The following is an 18,826-nucleotide window of genomic DNA, read 5'->3' on the forward strand; positions in this document are numbered from 1 at the left end:
AGTCTCGTTGATGATGAATAAATCATTAGTAATACTGGCCAGTGTTAACAATGAGAAAATCCTTCAGCTTGTCATCCAAACACACATGCAGCCCCTTTCTTCTTTTGCATGAGAAAAGATTCATTTATCTCTGCTATGACTAATGCATGAGTAGTAACCATCCACATCCAAAATAGGAATTCCATATAAATGTCTTGCATTTAGTTAACCAAAGTGTGTTTATTACATCAAACACATTCAGCAGGAGTCCACCGACCCTCTCTACACACAAATATACACATATTAAAAATCTGAAATTGTAGCAGCAGTGGCAGTAGAAGATAGCTTATATCTGCTTGGGGGTCTTGAGACTGAATGAGTAACCATGGTCTTGCCAAAGAACATACTATCATCATTCCCTTTGATGTGCTGCCATAAAACATTTGGCAATGCTTCCTGTAAATGCAGCTGTGAGCTGGAAACAGAGTGTAGAATGAAGATACTAAAAAAAAAAAAAACAGTTTTTTGGTTTACCTGCATTATAGATAAAGTGGTATCATGACACACAGGTCTAAAGAAACTGATATTGGGTGTTTTTATATAAATGCAAGAGGCCAGGATATAAATCAGGATTGTGACAAGCAGTCCATTGGCACATTTTTATTATACTGTAGGCAATAGAAGAATTTCCTCACATTAGAGTAAGCCATTAGTGTGGTTTGTCTATGAGCAAAGTTGAAATGCAACCATTTAATGTCAATGGCCTATTTGTTTAACAAAGACTAATCGCTTCATTTGGATAGAACTGCATTTTAAATGAGGAAGATTTACAAAATAACATCCTTCATTTTGTGAATAATACTCCAATTTGTGATATGATGATAAATTAATGTGTGAGAAAGTCTTTAATTTAGTGAATTTAAATGTCCTATAAACAAGGCAAATTATAGCTCTGTTTCTGTGACAGTTTGTGTATTGCCATGCAAGCATATAACAATCTACGTGTTTCTGCACATTAATCCATTCACGTGTGTGCCAGTTTGCATGGATGCATGACTCCATTTAATCTGTTTATTCAGTGCATATGATGAGATGACATGGAGAGGAGGACCACTGGACTATCTCACCTATTTGTCACAGCAGATGTCCATGTAGTGTGGGTAATAAATGTAGATTTGAATGTAGGTGGAGCTACATGGGAGCAGCAGAAGCAGTCTCTAGGAAAATGCAAAAAATTACAAGATGAAATATCCCAACAATAACATCATGTTCCATTTATGGTCCATTTATTGAAAGAGAGCTGCTGTTTGCAAGAACTAGATGCAGCGAGGAGATGTGTGGAGATGACAGGGTTATTGATATACTTTCATGCATCACCTACAAACACACACCTACATACGCACACAAAGAAACACAGACACATCATTCATACTGCCTGAGCTGCATTGTGAGTCAATTTTAGCTTATTATATTCAACAAAACAGTGTGGGCAAAGAAAAATCACAAAATAGGACACGGACATCATCATTTTTCACTATTACATACACAAACTCAATTACCATTGCTTAGTTGGATGCAGTCTATGTGCACAAAGCCTGACTTTGTAGGTAGAAGAAAGTCCTGAGAGGATAAATGATTTATTTAGTGTTGATTATTATTACTTTGAAACAAAGAGAGATGTCCTTGTGAAAGGACAACAGTAAATTGCTATTAGGGCGTTCCCTTAGAAATGGCAAATCAGAGTCATTTTTGGACAACAGACGCTCAAATGGAACCTCATTGATCCACAGAGCACAAGACAACAAAGTTTTGGCTAAGGACAGTCTGGTAATTAGTCTACTGCAGAAACTAAGACCCTGTACAAAGGGAGGGAAATGATTTTGTGTTTTGAATACTAATGCATTGACAAACATGACACATGTGCATTGTGGGTCAGTCCTATTGGATGTGATTCATTAGGCTAATTGCTGTGTAAAGGAAAGAAGTCCTTCCACTTCTCTCCTTAAGCAGAAAGGTCACCTTGAGTCTGTGGGATAAGACTATTGCAGAAACTTACAAATGCACACACAACAAATTTAAATTAACTTTCTCTGGCTCTACAGTATGTGCTTTATGTCTCACTTTATATCACAGCATCCCGTGGTGCTTTGTTACATTTCCCCTTGTAGGCACTCTGTTTTATTTTACGTCAGACAAGAGAGGGAAGCAAGTGAACAACACTCCCACTGGTACAGTTAGAGGTTTTCATATTTTTCACATTAAACATCTGACAGCTAACATGATCCAAAGTACAGCTGATTTGTTTCGATGGTGGCTGATAAATGAGAGTATTGACTGAGGCTATTCTCCCAATCTGTTGTCTGAATGAGGTTGGTATTTAGGAGAGGAGAGGAGAGGAGAGGAGAGGAGAGGAGAGGAGAGGAGACTCTCATATTACTTGAGTTTTGAAACGTATGGATGGAAAACCAAGACACATACAGTAGAAGAGATAGTAAGAGAGAGAGAAATAGGGAGGGACTCATGGAGAGACAGAGACTGAACATTCTGTCATTACTCAGAACTATGAAGCTTGAATAAACCTGGATCTGTCCAATCAGAATCATCCCCAGGGACCCAACATACAGAAGGTGTTTTTATATAAAGATTAATTGAATGTTTTTTTTTCTTCTCTTCCATGTCATGCCAGAAAATCTGTCTTTGTACTGTCTTACATCAGCCGATGTGCATTGTATGTTTTTGAAGTTTGTTCACATTTTCAGTGCTCTGCGCTCAGAGAATAGTTCCCATGTGAAGATAATAACAGTCATTGTGAGAGAGATAATTCAGTGAGACTGAGAGAGTTGATTACTTTAATGTACTGCTCTGCCATCAGTCACCAGAAACATCAGTGACTGTGGATAACAGCAGAAAGCATTACAACAAAATTATGTTTCAGTGGAACATAGACATATTTTCTGAAAGTATTTTAAGTATAAATTTTATGTATCCAGAGTATAAATAAGTCATGATTTTTCTGCAGTATATTTGTGGGTACTTTTGGCTACCAAGATTACTCTCTTTTTTAAAAATGCAATATTGTGTACTCATTATTTTTAACCGAAAAATAATATTTAAAAAGACAAGAGTCCAATTGGCAGAAACTCAAACTTTATCAAGTGGAAGAATAAGAAAGATAAATAAATCATAGTGAAGCAATCATGCTCTAAAAGAACCATCTCTGGGGGAAGACTAAAGTGACCGATAGAGTGAAGTGTACTGAGACACGAGACTCAATGGGATAAGTGAAGCTTATCCCACTGTATTTTTCTTGCCTATTCTTCTTCTTATTTCTCTTTGACTTGCAGGATTTGCTACTTTCAATAGCTGTGGTCTTTACAGTGTGTCTGTATTTTTCAGTGGCTACTGTGAATGAGCAATAACCACTAACTTTTGTATTTATGGTTGTTTATTTCCATAAATACCAAAATCTATAAAATATCTATATGGGGAAACCTTTTACAGTGCTGCATACTGCATATGATAATTATATGTTTAGAAAGTAGAACTAAAGTTATTTATTACAAGATGATTAGTTAAAACATTTCAATTCAATTTAAAAGAACAGTCATTTATTTCCTCATAGAAGTTTTCTTAAAAATATAGTTAAAATCTCGTCTCGATCTCGTGAACCCAATATCGTGTCTCGTCTCGTGAGCTGAGTGTATCGTCACACCCCTACTAGTGACAGAGAGCAATGCCTGACAAGTAGGTCCAAAATCTCCCATAATTGTTCAATTGCGTTGAGATTTGGTGATATTTAGGGTTAGTATATGATACACAAAACATTTATCAAACCATTTGGTTACACATCTTTCCCTGTAGCTGGGGGCATTGAAAAACCTGGAAGAGACTACTTTCATCAGAGTGGAAAGGTTTTTATTGCTGGATAATGATGATTACTTAGAAAAATTTGTATTGATTTGTAGTGACATTTCCCTCTGGGTAGACAAGTAGACCCAAACCATGCCAGGAAAATGCCTCATACTGTAGGAGTTTCACACATCCACTAATCTACAATATTGTGACGGATGACTCTACTGACCACACTACATTTTTCCCCAAGTCTCTGTAGACTGTTTTTTGCATCACTGAACCTCAAATGTGCATTCGTCCTGTCACTTAGAACTTCTCGGTCCAAAACTGAGGTCAGCGTAGCCTGCTCTGCAATTTTTACAGAGTGTAGGATGTCAGTGCCTTTATTGTACTATGCAGTACACGTTTATTAGGATGTTTGTAACCACATTTTTCATGTAAGACATTTTCACATGTCACAGTAGGAAAAGCACGGGTGTAAATAACATTAAAGCTGCTTTGGTTTCAGGGTTTTGGTGTTGTGCTGTTGTGTTGGTTGTGCAGACAAAAGCAGATGGACCCAAATGCTGGAGACTGCAGGCAACAGAGACTTGAAGAATATATCTTTATTGAAGTTTAAGCGCAGGCAGAGCAAAACTGAGCTGAACAGAACAAAGGATCCAACAAGGAATGAACAGAAAACCAGGGCTAAAATACAAACTGAACTAACATGGCAATGGGGAAAAGTTGACTAGAAAGAGAACAGGCAAGGAGCTGAGTGGCTAGGGAAAATACAGGGAGCAGGGACGGACTAACGAGGATGGTACAGGCCAGGTGTGAAGGGAAAAGCAGGATGAAAACACAGCAAACAGAAAACCAAAAACCCAGAAAAGCCAATAGGTATTTCTCTGATAGTTTGTGTGTGTGCATGAGACACCTACACCTTAGGTAAAATGTGATTGTCAGCCCAGAAGACAGGGATTATGTCCAAGACTCCACTTTCTCAATGGATATATTCAAAGAAACTTGTCTTTAGTCTTGGACCAATCATAATATCTGTCTGAAAAACTGGACCAGAGAAAAATCAGGGGGAGATGAGCAAGGTGCACAGGTGAGGGGAACGAGGTTACTGCAGTAATAGCAAGGTCTGTAGAGAAATCTGAGGGCATCTGGTGAACTAGTAGAGTGGCAGGCAAGAGGAAAAAAGACCAGGGAGAGGTAATGCAGAGCGCTGGGGATGGGAGTGAGTGGCTGCAGAGAGGGACTGGGGAGCAGATTGTGACATGTGCATGTTGACTTGCTGTCACACTGTCATTGCTTACATGGGACACTTGAATATAAGAGAGCCATTGTGATTTTCCTACAATGAAAAGTCAAGATGTCTACACAAGCCAGTTTATTCAGGATTTTTCCTTTAATTGGTCCCTGTCTGTATAGATATTTATTAAGAAGATAAGGTCAGCTTTCCTGTCTTTGTCGCTCTCTCTTTCTCTGTCAGTCACTCCTTTTCCTCTCACATATAAACTCTCACCCAGAGCATTGGTTTTGTGCAACAGTATCAAAGGAATCGATGACATTCAGCCAGAGCCTGAGGATGACATTCTTCTATATTCAGTTTAGTAAGATTTTGCTTTACAGGAGAGGAAGCAGGGTGTAAAGAATAAGGATAAAAAGATAAGTAGAAAATAAATATATAGATATTTGTGTTCAGTGGCGTTAGATGTGTTTGTCTTTGCTTCAGATGCTGTCTGTTACACTGGCTATTTGCATAAGAGTGAGGTCACTGTTAGAGAGTGAACAGAATAAGAATCACCCTCCTGTCCCACCCCTCCTTCTCTGCACATATGTGCATACATACACAAACATCACACATAAGTATGCAGTGCACAGGCACACACAAACATGCATGGCAGGGTGTAGAGCAGGAGACGCAAGGTGATAACCAGGGAGAGGCAAAGGGAATATATCTCTCAGATAGGTTATGTCATCTTTTGCTCCTGATGCTGAATAAATCCACTGAGAGGACACTGCTTTTTTCCTGAAGGAGGGCACTATATGCACACCGAATTACAAAAACTCCCCCAGGTCTCTGATTAAGAAAACAGCTCAGGGCCACAACTTGACACTATAAAGTGGATTTCTCTCTATCATCTGAACTCATCTCAGTGGAGTAAATAGCTTCCTGTGGGAATTCATTAGATTGCTTTCACTTCCACCTGAAAGAGCCCTCCCTTTCAGATCAGATTAAGTACGAGCAGAAGAGAACTTTTATGTTCCATTGAAACCCAACTTCTTTGAATCGTCTCTATTTTCTTTTTTCTGAGCATTTAGATTCACCCAAGGTTAGTCCACTCTCTCCTCATGCTCCTTTCTTCCTATTTTTCTGTTCTTTTTGGCACCAATATTTCTCACAGCCAACTCAGGGACAGCCATTCACCATGACACCAGCTTTGGCAAAGCTGATGCCACACTTTCATTATCAATAGCTTCTCTGTGTCTCCTGAGGCTCTTTCACTCTTGTGTGTTCACTTCGAAGAAAGCTCAAGCAGAAGCCCATTTTTCTTAATGTTATCACCCACAATCTGGCTGTTTGCAGCACAAACATATTGGGGTTTTTTTGTGTTAGAGCTGTTTTCCAAAATGTAAAACAGTTGTGTGTTTGTATGTATGGATGTGTGTGCATGCATTTGTGTTGCATTGCCACAGAAAATAACAACCTTCTCTTGGCATGACGAGAACAGGCCATATGTAATGGCATGACACTGACAGTACACGCTAAAAGTTTAATGGCATCATCTGCTAGTTACAGGAAGTAATGTATAGGCTGTAACACTCACAGAGTTACAATAATTATTCCCCTTCACAGCCTGCTTATCACTCAGAAAAAATGCTTTAACCGAACTATCAGTGAAAACTCATGACAGATGAAGGAAAGAGTGGGAAAAAACAATAAGCCATTCCATTCCCCTGAGCCCCTGTTACCTCATGTTTATCTGCACTGTATGTGCCACATAATGCCGTACAAACATCCACAGGAGAGTAGCTGCTGTGTCTCAGCCACCTGACGCCCCATGGACTGATGCTCAGCAAGTCCTACCCTTTGATCTCTGCAGGTCCCAGTCCATTCATTATTCACTGCACTGACCATCCCCTGAATTAAAGATACAAGCATTGACTGCTCAATTTTTTACAGGACAAAATGTCCTTACAAGCACACAGTAGCACACTTCTAAATTAAGCTCTGTCCCAAAGAGTATGAATGAGTGTGTGCAAATGTGTGTGTTTCACCATATGTTTGATGAAAAGAAAGACAGTTTGTGCAACATTAGGCATAAATATGTATGAGTGTATGCTTGTATCAGTGAGTATATAGTGCTTTCACTTCAAGTCAGCTCTGGTGAAGCCCTGATGGACCAGCTAAAGTTCTTGTTCCTCCTTGCTCCTCCTTTAATGATCCAGTTCCCCGGTTTTAGGAAGGGCTCTTATCTTCTCCCACAGACTGATGGACTTTCTTGAGGTCTTTCAGGGACATATCTTTTCACTCTTCTACAAAACAGCACTGGCGCTAAGCGGTCTGCATGCATCTGAATGCCAGCAGAATCAATTAGCTGGGTATGTGGAGAGATTACATTGGCAAAGACACGTTCAGAACTTGCTCCCAAATTCTCATCTTTGAAGTGAAACTCGACTGTTTGACAGGAAAATCATGGCTGACGTGGGTGTCTACTGGGGGGTGGCTGTTTTTAGGCTTTTCTGTAAGCTTAGAGCAGATCTCCTCCTCGTCTCTGCTTTTTGATTTGTGCAAAGACCATGTGTTTACATAGACTGACACACTCCTGACTTACTGTTTCAATTAAGCGCAGCACCTTAAAGGGAAAATCCACAGATTTTGCAAAAAAAAAGCTGAGCTGAATAATGCCTTCTGTTGGGGAGTTTTTCTTTTACAGGAGTTGTAAGATCCAGCAGTTTTTCAAGCTTGATTCATACAAGAGACCAAGATATCTCGGCCTATGCTGTTTCAGTTTTGACCAACAGATATAAACTGAAACAAACATCTTTAAGTCTGAATGAAAGTAAAGACAGAAAGCTGCATACCACAACTGATCCACATTGTCAACTTGCTGATCTGGCTGACTTACTTGCTGTACTCATGAATGCATGCCAGGATGTTTATGTTGGTCTGATACAGTGGCTGACTTTTAATTTAGCTTGAACCAGCTTACAGTTTAGACAAAGGAGGGAAAGCACACAAAATACTTTCAGGAAAGTAAACTATTTATAAATTAACTAAACTAGTTACAAAGACAAATAAGGTGTAGCAAAATCTGTAAAATTAGCAATGTAAGTAGAAGCATGAGTGAATGGAAAAGAAGGCTGGATGCTGAAAGAAATGACAGATCAAACAAGAATGTGCATTTCCTGTAGTAAATACACATGATTGCTGTTAGATGGGTAGACTACTAGCTGAAGCTGCTGCTTCCGCTGCCTGCTGCCATCAGCTGCTGCTACTTCTGGCTGCTTTCTTTTAATATTGTAGTGCTGCCTATGGGTGCAGTTATATAAAAGTCGCATGTGTAACCTTTTGCATCAAGTGAGAAACATGCATATCTATCATGGTTTGAATTGTTTTAATGCTGACCAGAGAGAAAACCGCCCAACTCCTCTGACTCATATGTTTAAAAAGGCACAATTTTCACACTACTGCTGCAATGCATGTTGGGAAGTACATTCCAGTAGGCATGCCAGTATGTTGAGTGTCTTTATTGTTTTGGTGTGTTAGTTTGAATGCACAGTTAAAGCTACCCTTACCTTTGTTACATTTTTACACATTTTTTTTGTTTAGGTTAAAATGCTATTAATAAGGTAATGGCACTCTAAAATGTTAGAGATCCACCAGGCATAGAAACTCATCATTATTCCATTCTCATAATATTCTGTGAAAACTCTGACCAATCATATCATTCGATCCGAATGATATGATTGGCCGAGCAACCTGCCTGCGGGCCATGGCTTCCACCTCCAGCAGCTCCCACGGGGAAAAAGAAAATTATTTGGTCTTCACTATTGTAGTGCGCGTTCGTGGAGGCGGAGTGGGATGGGGAGGGTGTGGTGGTGGAGGGGAAGGGAGTGCGGGGGTGGGACATAGGAGGGAGTAGGGGTTGTTGCTGTTCAAGTTTTTTCAAAGTGCTGTGTGAAATGCAAGAAAGGTAAGAGTCGCTTTAAAAGGGAATGAGAGAATCTCAGTCAGCTGATGGGAAACAGCCTTGTGTCTCAGCATCTATATTTCCTTAAAGGGAGCAGTGTTGTCAGAACTGGGGATTGAACCCACACAGTCCCTCAGGCTGATTTTCACACTAACCTGGCATCCTTTCACAGGGCCCAATGGAGCATGCTGGTGTGACTCTGCTCTTAGGGTCTTCCGATAGAGAAAACTTCTTCTTCAAAGTGCAGAATCACAATGATATTTAAAGAGCAGCACTACTAGTCTGATTTGCCAGAAGAAAAGCAGTCAGAAAGATCATTGGCCAGGTGTAGTGATGTCAGAATAAGAATGAAGGGATATTGGCAGTGTGGGGAAGTGGATTGACGGACAAATATTATAGAAGGAAACAGTAATGTTCACCAATGATTTGTAAAGGCATTGTGATGATAGAGATCGTCGTTATTGAACTCACACAAAAAGCTTCATTTCAACAAGGAGAGATAATTTGAAAGTGAATAACACTGTTTATGGTAATAAAAAAGACAGAGATTTTGGCGATTAGACCCAGTTGAGGTGACGCATCTTAATAAGCGAAGCATGGCCCTTAGGATTAAACAGGATCCCCCAAAATAAATGGTAAATGGACACTTATATAGTGCCTTTCTAGTCTTTACGACCACTGAAAGCATACTTATCAGGATGATTCAATTCTAAGAGGAGATAATGAGAATATAAAAAAATGCATCAGACAATCACACAGTGATAGGAGTGATTCACCCATGTGAACAATTGTTAGGAATTAAGATATGAAAAAAAAGAGGAGAGGGATTCTTCGATGGAGGCTAAAGGCCAGAGGCCAAACATGGGCCACGATTAAGAAGCACTTGCCTTGAATCATGAATACACCAGGATTTAATAATGGGATAATTGTCAGGCATTAAAATGAGATGGTATGATGGGTCAGAATTTTCTGAGCTTGAAGTCATAAGGACAGGAGTCAGTGTAAACCATAATAACAGAACAAGTACTTTTATTGTAAACTGTAATATGTATGACATACTACTACACTATTGTGTAACTGACTAGCAATGGGGACTACAGTGAGATTTAAATAAAATGTTTTAATCTTTTTCCCCCAAACCTTGTGACTTGATATTGTTACTCATTGACAGTATTTACAACACCGAATAAATGTAGACATTTGAACTGTGAATTAAAATGTTAAGACAAATAATAGTCAAGGAGTTGACAGTAATGTCTCAATTTATTAACATTTTAAATGAAGATGCTAAACATTTGTGCATAAATTAGAAAGTAATAGAACTAACAAAGCATGGAGCTGTTCCAGGTTATTAAAATAAAATTTCAGTCATTTAAAAAGTAAATACTTAAACAAGTTGTGCAGTCTGTCTGCTCATTGTACACTAATACAAATATAAAACATTATAAAAAGATATTAACATGCTCCTCTAATACAAGCTGTATCCAAACTGTCTGAGTTAAGTGTGTATTTATAAGGGTATGTTGTGAGTGAATGACTGAGAAAGTGAATGAGTGGTCAGTGAATATTAGTGAGTGAGTGACTGAGAATAACTGTGTGTGAGTAAAAAGTGTGGCAGAGAGACTAATGTGTGGATGTGTGAAAGGGTCCACTGACCTGTACGAGGTCCCATTCAAAAGTCCATTCAGTTCTTTAGCACACAAAGTGTTGACTGATGCCATCTTTTTTCTGTGTGACTGTCTTCTGTAACAAGAAGACCCTGCTAGGGTAAAGGTAATAAGAGACCGATTTAGAGACTTGCTGAATCTAACAAATGTGATTCATTCTGACCAGTGTAATAAAAAAAAAGAGTTTCTCAAAAGAATTTAATTAAATCAAACTTACCTTAACCCAGCTACACTGACATCTTCTCTCATATCTGCTCTCTTTTAAATCAATGACTCTTTCCTTTCAGGTGTAGTGTGTACATCTAGCGGTGAGGTTGCGACAAACTGAACTGGAGCATGAGAGCTGAGGTTCTTTGATTTTTCAAAGAAATCTCTGTGTAATATATGCTGAAACAGTGTTGATGCTTGAAGGTTTATTTTATTAGCCATGTATCCGCACTCCAGTAACTGGTTGCCTCATCTTCACAGGTGAGGGATTTCAGTTTTTCAGTTGTTGCAGTCAAACTTCTTCAGGTTCACATTTATTTTAAAGACCATATCAATTAAACTGCTCGCAACTTCAGGGCTGTAACTAATGATTATTGTCTGGAATAATTAATTCATTGTTTAGTCTATAAAATGTGAAAAAATATCAGGAAACAGACACTGTTTTTAGTGTCATTTGAACAAGCATAAGGGAAGTTCTTCATATGTATTGTCTGACCAACAGTCCCAAACTCCAAGATATTCAATTAACAATAAAGAAAAGCAGAACATTCATATTTTTGAGAAGCTAGAACCAATATGTTTTAGTGAAACAATTATTATTAGTTATTAAAGTATAATTGCTAAAATTAGTTTTCTTTTGATGAACTTCAACTAAACAATGTAACTATACTTGACGTTTTCGCTCGGTTACTCTGTAACCCAATCAAAACTTAATGTACTTTGTGCACATATAAGATGAAAGAGGACTCACCATAAAGTAAGTATAGTATTGATAAGTCAAATAAATAGTTACATTTTGCATTCAAAAAGTCACTGAGGCTTTTAACTGTGAAGTTCATGTTAACTGGAATAATTAGTCATTAGGACTATAACACAAATTATTGCATATTTTTTGTTAAATCTGCTCCTGCAGGACCAGATTGACACTGCACTTTTTATACTAAGCATATAGCTTAGTTTAAAAAGTGTCTACACCAGACTGAAATTCTGTTTGAACCCTGTTTGGACCAAAAACAGTCTTTATTATTGTGGACATGCTGCATGTAGTGGTGAGATGATAAAATATGATACAAGACATTCAGTTTGAGGGATAGATCAATTTGTTTTGACAGTAATCAGAGGCCAAAACACTGCATAGCCATGGCCGGATCTACCATATGGGCAATCTGGGCAAGTTGAGCAGAAAGGGGCCCTCAATGATGGGGGAAAAATGTGTGTGCTTGTCGGGCTCCACAGAAATAAGATCCAAGGCTTGACCCATTCTCTTGATGCTGAAATTATGGTCAATGTCGGTGGTCAATGTTTCCACCCAACAGTGGCGTAATCCAATTGGAATAAAATAAAAGTTGTTTGGGGAACATGAAGCGTCAGTGCCCAGGGGCCACTGGGGGTACTAATACAGCCTTATGCATAGCATTTCATAATACTGCAAGTCTGAATTGAACAATGCTGGCTAAAGTCGGAGCTGAGAGAGGGAAGCAGAATGAGCTGAGTAGGCTCTCCAGACACACAGGTGAACCTCCTCCCACTGATGACCTCTGCTTCCTGAAAGGGGAGGAGAGGACACAACCTGGCCAAGAAGAGTAGTAGCAGGAGAGGTCGCCACACTTTGTTTCACAGAGAATGCAGGACAATCGCTCATGTCTGCAAGTTTACAAACTGCAAAAATAAAATGACATGGCACACACTGAACAGTTTTCATTTTCTGATGTTCAAATGAAGACATTATAGAGAGTTTACTTTCAGTCAGACGCAAAGACCCTTTTTGACACTTGATTTTAAAATGTGTCTAGGGCGATCAGGTGGACGGCACTGAATCCACTCAAATGCATCTCAGACCACTTCCCGAGGTGGTCTGAGATGCATTTGACCACATATCTGTAGTGTAGACTAAACATCATTGCATCCTGATGCATCCCTTTGAAGGACATAACAGGAAAATATGTCATCAATGCAGTACATGGTGGTTATTTTGGTGACAGAGCTCCAACACCAAATTGCTTTGTCCTGTCAATCTCTGCAGCTGGAATAGCTCATAAATGTATTTAAGTTATTGAAACATTTTTGTTTTCTTAGCTAGCTTGTGCAAAACGAATGTGGTGCTTGTCTGGCGACAGACTGACATGATAACTTTGTGTGGGGCCCTTTGACCCTTGCGGAAATGCTGTAGTACGTAATGAAATCTGAACAGAGGCAGTCAGCTGGACTCCTTGATATACACAGGTGTGAATGGCCATGTGTTTCTACTCTCCTCTTGTGTTTGGATCACTGAAACAGATTATAAAATCAGTGTAAACTGCCTGACAAATATTGCAAATAAATTGAAAGGCACCGATAATCAATCTTACCACAGCTGTCTCTCTACAATGGCAATTACAGAAATATGAGGATTACACTAATCTTGTAAAAAGCCCTAATTTCACTTGTGTGGTGACTGTATGGGAATTGGCTCAAGTGACATTAACTGTAAAGTGACATAGGGTTTTTTTATGCCTCATCATATTGACAGTGTTATTGTAGTAGTAACCTACTGTAGCCAATGGTTTCTTTCTTTTTTTAAAGGGCTGTGTGTGATTGTGCGTGCGTGTGTGTGCTGTGAGTGAGTGAGAGAGAGGAAGGTGAGGGGGGGAGAGGAGAGAGAGAGAGAGAGAGAGAGAGAGAGAGAGAGAGAGAGAGAGAGAGAGAGAGAGAAAGAGAGGCGGTGAGGAAGGGAGGGGAGAGAGAGAGAGAGAAAGAGGGGGAGAGAGAGAGAGAGAGAGAGAGAGAGAGAGAGAGAGAGAGAGGTGTATGTGGTCCGTATCTAGTAACAGCTGTCGGGGCTTAATGACCTTTTGTCTCCGGGCGGTCAGGTACGGATAAGGGGGCGGGGATTCAGAAGGAGCCGCTTCATATCGGACTGGTCCCCCCGGCGTCCCGAAGAACAAATGGCCGTGAACAGGGAGAGAGGGAGAGTGTGAACCAGGTTTCTTTTTTCCACAGTGGTTTACGACTACAGTGAGAGCTGTCTCCATGCTCACATAGTGGGTTAGACGGGGGCAGACACGCAGTGCATTTCATCCGTCTGGCAGAAGAATGGGAGAGTGCTGTTGACACCACGGAGAGATACACGCTGAGACCGACCATGGCTGTGGACGGTAAGAGCATTTTCTCCTTCTCTTCTCTGACACGTCCTTTATGAGCTCCATAGTATTCACACAGGCTCTTAATGTGACTGTTTCTTTCAGTGATGAGTTTATAGTGACCTTATAGAAACTTTGTGATAGACAACATCTCAGATCCACAGCAGTGTTTTCATGCTCCTACAATATTTCCAGGACATGCACTTTTTCTTTTAAAAAATTGCATTACAAAATATGAAGACTTATTAAAAAGCATAAGCAGTTAATGGAGAGACCATATTGTGTTATTTGTATTTTCCTTGGTTTTATTATAACCTTCTGCAGCTTCATTATCCTGACAAAAAAAAATCATCAAAGTTGCTGTCAGTCTGTCAAGATAAATGTAACGCCACTTTTTCTGTGTTTGACTTGAATTTGACTTCATTCATTCAGAAACTAAGTAATGAAGTAATGACCCAATCATAGAGTGGTGCTGAAAGATGTGATAAGCTTTTCACTGATTTTTTCAGTGACTGCATTATTTTTGTGTGTGAATATTTTAATATTCATTGCAGTTAAATAGCTGACAATGTATCTGTTTTATTGGAAGGAGGGCTACAGTGGTAGTTCGGTGTTTCCATGGTCTATTTATATTGGAATATATTTTTAGGCCTTATATCACCACCTGCCTCACCTGAATAAATTACGGCTGGTATCCAGCTAAGGAAGATAACAATGAGGCATCATTCTTTGTTCTTGATTCTTTTGTTTGACTCACAATAGAGACAAAATCGTGTAAACACATGTTTCTCTGTGTCTCTCCTACACAAAAAATAAATGTAATATTTTTTCTTATATGCATGAAACCAAATGAATGGATTCCAGGCATTTTTATTGGTTCTTTTGTATTTATTTTTGTCAGTAAAACAATACCATAAGCAAACTTACATAATAAACAAAATACATTTGACAAAACCTATATATGTAGAAAATATCAATTCTGTGTGTTTACATTTACATTACTGTGAGAAATGCTGAAATAGATTAAACATTTTTAACTGATGGTCACATTTTATGCAGCCTCAGCTCAATTTCTGATTTGACAATTTTTTATAAATTTGTTTATATTTTTTTGTTTTGTTTTATTTTGTTTTTTAAGGTTATTTTTTGTCCTGCCACTTTATCTTCCATGTGCTTGGCTGGTTGGTATTTGCTCCAGGCTCACTACCTTAAGTCTAATCAAGGGCAATAATGTTTGTGAGAGCATCACTGTAGCACCAAGTGTGTTTTCCATCTGTCCTCTGTCTACTGAAGCAGGTTAGTTCTTCATTAGCATGGCTGCAGGTGGGAACACTCATTCAGATATGCATATATGCCTTGTGACACAGTGGACTATCTATAATTAATCCATAGTTTACTTAAGCATCATTAATTTACTCAGTGCCCTCGGCTTTGATGCCACTCTGACAGTGTGCTGTACCACTCAAACTTTAATGTGTCTTGGTCCGAAAAGACTGTAGTGCTGTTTGAAGACATTCACAGCGTTTGATTTACAACCAGTTATGGCAATCAGGACAAGCAACATCAGGGGCAAGTTTTACTAAGATACATGTTAGGGTAGATTCATATTTGAGACTATTTTCTTTGACATTTTGAAATCCAATTCAGTAAACCTTTCAAAATTGTTGTATGGTTTTGATACAGAAGTGTTTATTGTAGCTGGGAATATTATTGCTTAAAAAAGTTGAATCTGTGGAACACAGGCTCCCTAATCCTTAACTGCATTCTCAAAAAATGCAACTCATGAGGCACGTTGAATGTGAGTTTTGGTGAGGTATGTGCAGTATAATAGCTGAGCTGATTGGTAATGTTCGCATTGATTTCCAGTTGTTCAGAGATTACAGTTTCATTGTCAGGTGGGCTGTCGGCTACAGGCCTGTGACACTATCAATTACAACGAGTGCTCCCCATTTTAAATGGTATAATAGACATTTTTGTCTCATCTTCATGTAAATTGCTGAGAGAATTACATTTTCCTCCTCGCTGCCTGCTGCACAACGAGTCACACTATATAATTATGTCCCCTCCATGTTTGGCTGTTCAGAGTAGATGAAATTCATCAGACATTTGCTTAAATCGCCCAGGACATCTGGCTGTATTGTCATATCTGAGATAAGCAGTCATACAAAATGATGCTACTGTATTGTCCAGTGCACAGGAGCAGGGGGTTTTGGGAAGAGAGAGCAGCATGGTTCAATCAAGAGAAAGCATAAAGGCAGCTCAGTGTGTATGTTGCATATGTGTCCACTCCAAGAGGCAGTTAAACTCAGCATGCAGTATATCCAAACATTTGAGCGGGTGCAGAGAATACCAGTGTGGCTTCATCCATCCGTGTACTTGTAGACATACATTACACATAAAGCAAAAAAGAATGCCACAAGCCAGGCTCACCATCAACCTGACAGGCCAACATGGAGTCTACCACGCAGCTGGAGACAAATTCAAAAACAACCCTTGTATTTGTCTGATCCGCCATGTCTCTCTGAGCATGTGGGTAGACAGTCCGCTGTAGGAGGGGTAATGTCTATTTGGTGCCTGCGTGATGGACATGTAAGTAGGAGGGGGGCAAACAGAAGTGAGAGAAACATGTATAAAATAGATGTCTCTCAATAAAAAAAGATTCAATAGAATTTTCTTCCTTAAAGCACACTAAAATGACATGAAACCACTGATGCTTCTTCTAAGAAAAGTATATTATAGGCATCAGAGAAGAAGAATATATGAATTACTTGCTTGTAGACATAATAGCAACTGTCATTTTACCACAAATATATACAACATATCCAACTGTCTATCTTGTGCTGTGTAGAAACAACTACAGTTAAGATGTCAATCATTGATCTTTTTTGTTGCGTTAAGCCCAGAAACTGTTGATACTCTAGACTGCTGTTAACCCTTTCCTCAAAACCCCCAGAGGACACAAGTACACTCTGTCTTATGATTAGGTCACACAGTCGTGTGCTCATTCAACTGTGTAATAATTTGTCCCTTAAAGTGGGTTGCTCCTGCTATGCCACACGAATCCAATATGTACATGTGCATGTGGTTGTGCATATGTGTTTTGGTCCATGTGTGTGTTTGTTTATGTGTTTGTGTATGTGAACATGCAGATGAAGCAAAGGGGGAGCTTGCATCCCCAGTGGGTGGGACAATGTGGGAGGCAGGGGTGTGGAGTGTTAGCTTTACACAGTCAAATACACCCTTTGTTGTTTTCCAGGCGTGCATTCCGTCGCCTGCTGGAGACAGCATCCATTTGGCGCATTTGCTGCTGGAGGCAAATGTTTTTGGCCTCTGTAGTAAAGTAATATGGTAATAGTGTGTTAACCCTCTCAGTTAGAGTGGCCCAGTGGGGTTATATTGAAATTTGATGCGTGTGTGTGCATGTTAGAGAGCATGCAGATTGTTGACCTCTTTCCCCTGTCCATCATCATCCCCTGCTTCCTCACAGCAGGGAGCATGTCACTCAATATAATGCATGGACAATCCTCTTGAACACACACGTACACACACAAACACAACACTCATCCATCATCAACTCTCTGATCCACCCAGCTCTATATCCGCACCTGGCCTGAGCCTGCTGATTTTACATGCACAGAAAGAGGAATAAAGACAGAGTGGTGTGATGTCTGGAAATCTGAGAGCATTATTGAAAGTCTTGCAAAGTGCCCATAAATTGTCAGTTGACTGACATATTATTGGATAAATAATCTTTATAATTTAGGTATTGTTATCATAATTTTAGCCATCATCTCTATCAGTTATGACAACACTGTACTCACTAAAGTAATGTCCATCTGGAAACACTGTAACACCGCTATAAGACAAGTTGTAAAAAAGCCAAAGGTGTAGATTAACATGCCACTGACAGTGAGCATAACTTCATACAATACCCATTAAACTATCCCAGTTTTTTTCACCCTGATCAACTAGATGCAGTGTAAGTCTAATATACACTGCACCCATCTATTCTGCTGTGATAGATGGGTTAGTGATGATATATTTAGTAAAAATATACTCTACCGGTCAAAAGTTTTAGAACACCCCAATTTCTCCAGTTTTTTATTGAAAAAATGTTTTCAAGCTTAACATCTTGGTTTTAGGCTTAGACTTATGTTTTGGGTCATTATCTTGCTGTAGGATGAACCCCTACACATGCTGTGGTAGCCAACCCTGGATCCAGAAAAACAGCCCCAGACCATCACGCTCCCTCCTCCATATTTGACAGTTAATGTCACACACTGAGGAACCATCCTTTCGCCTACTTGACGGCGTACAAAACTCCTGCGTGATGAACAGAATATTTTAAATTTTGATTCATCAGTCCATAACACCTTCTTCCAGTCTTCAGTAGTCCATTGGTGGTGTTTCATGTTTTCATTCAGGCAAGCCTCTTCTTATTATTCTGACGTCTTAGCAATGGCTTTCTTGCTGCAACTCGACCTGTCAAACCTGCAACTCAAAGTCTTCTCTTCACAGTTGAAACAGAGACTTGCTTACTATGACCGCTATGAAGCTGTGCTTGAAGCTGTTGTCCTGTGAGCCGCCTATCACGCAAGCTGTTGACTCTCAGAAACTTGTCTTCTGACTCTGTTGTGGCTTTGGGTCTGCCAGACCTCTTCCTTTCAGAGTTTCCCCCAGTTTCTGAGTGCTTTTTGATGGTGAAGTAAACTGTACTCACTGACACCTTGACTTTCTTTGCAATTTCTCTGTATCTGATCTACATTTTTAAGTGTTTTTATATAATCTTTTGGGTAACCTTACCTTTTTTTAACCTCTG

General features: G+C 39.4%; 1 protein-coding gene across 1 annotated transcript in view; it reads left to right on the plus strand.

The window, feature by feature from the left end:
- The first annotated feature begins 8,816 nt into the window (after positions 1 to 8,816).
- LOC128357607 (sterile alpha motif domain-containing protein 10-like) overlaps positions 8,817 to 18,826 on the plus strand; it is a 52,901-nt gene continuing 42,891 nt past the window's right edge. The window contains exons 1-2 of the mRNA XM_053317972.1: positions 8,817 to 8,914; positions 13,910 to 14,022. Coding sequence (XP_053173947.1) covers positions 8,817 to 8,914; positions 13,910 to 14,022 — 211 coding nt within the window. The remainder of the gene's footprint in view (positions 8,915 to 13,909; positions 14,023 to 18,826) is intronic.

The sequence above is a fragment of the Scomber japonicus genome, chromosome 4 (assembly GCF_027409825.1).
Source record: "Scomber japonicus isolate fScoJap1 chromosome 4, fScoJap1.pri, whole genome shotgun sequence".
NCBI lineage: Eukaryota > Metazoa > Chordata > Actinopteri > Scombriformes > Scombridae > Scomber > Scomber japonicus.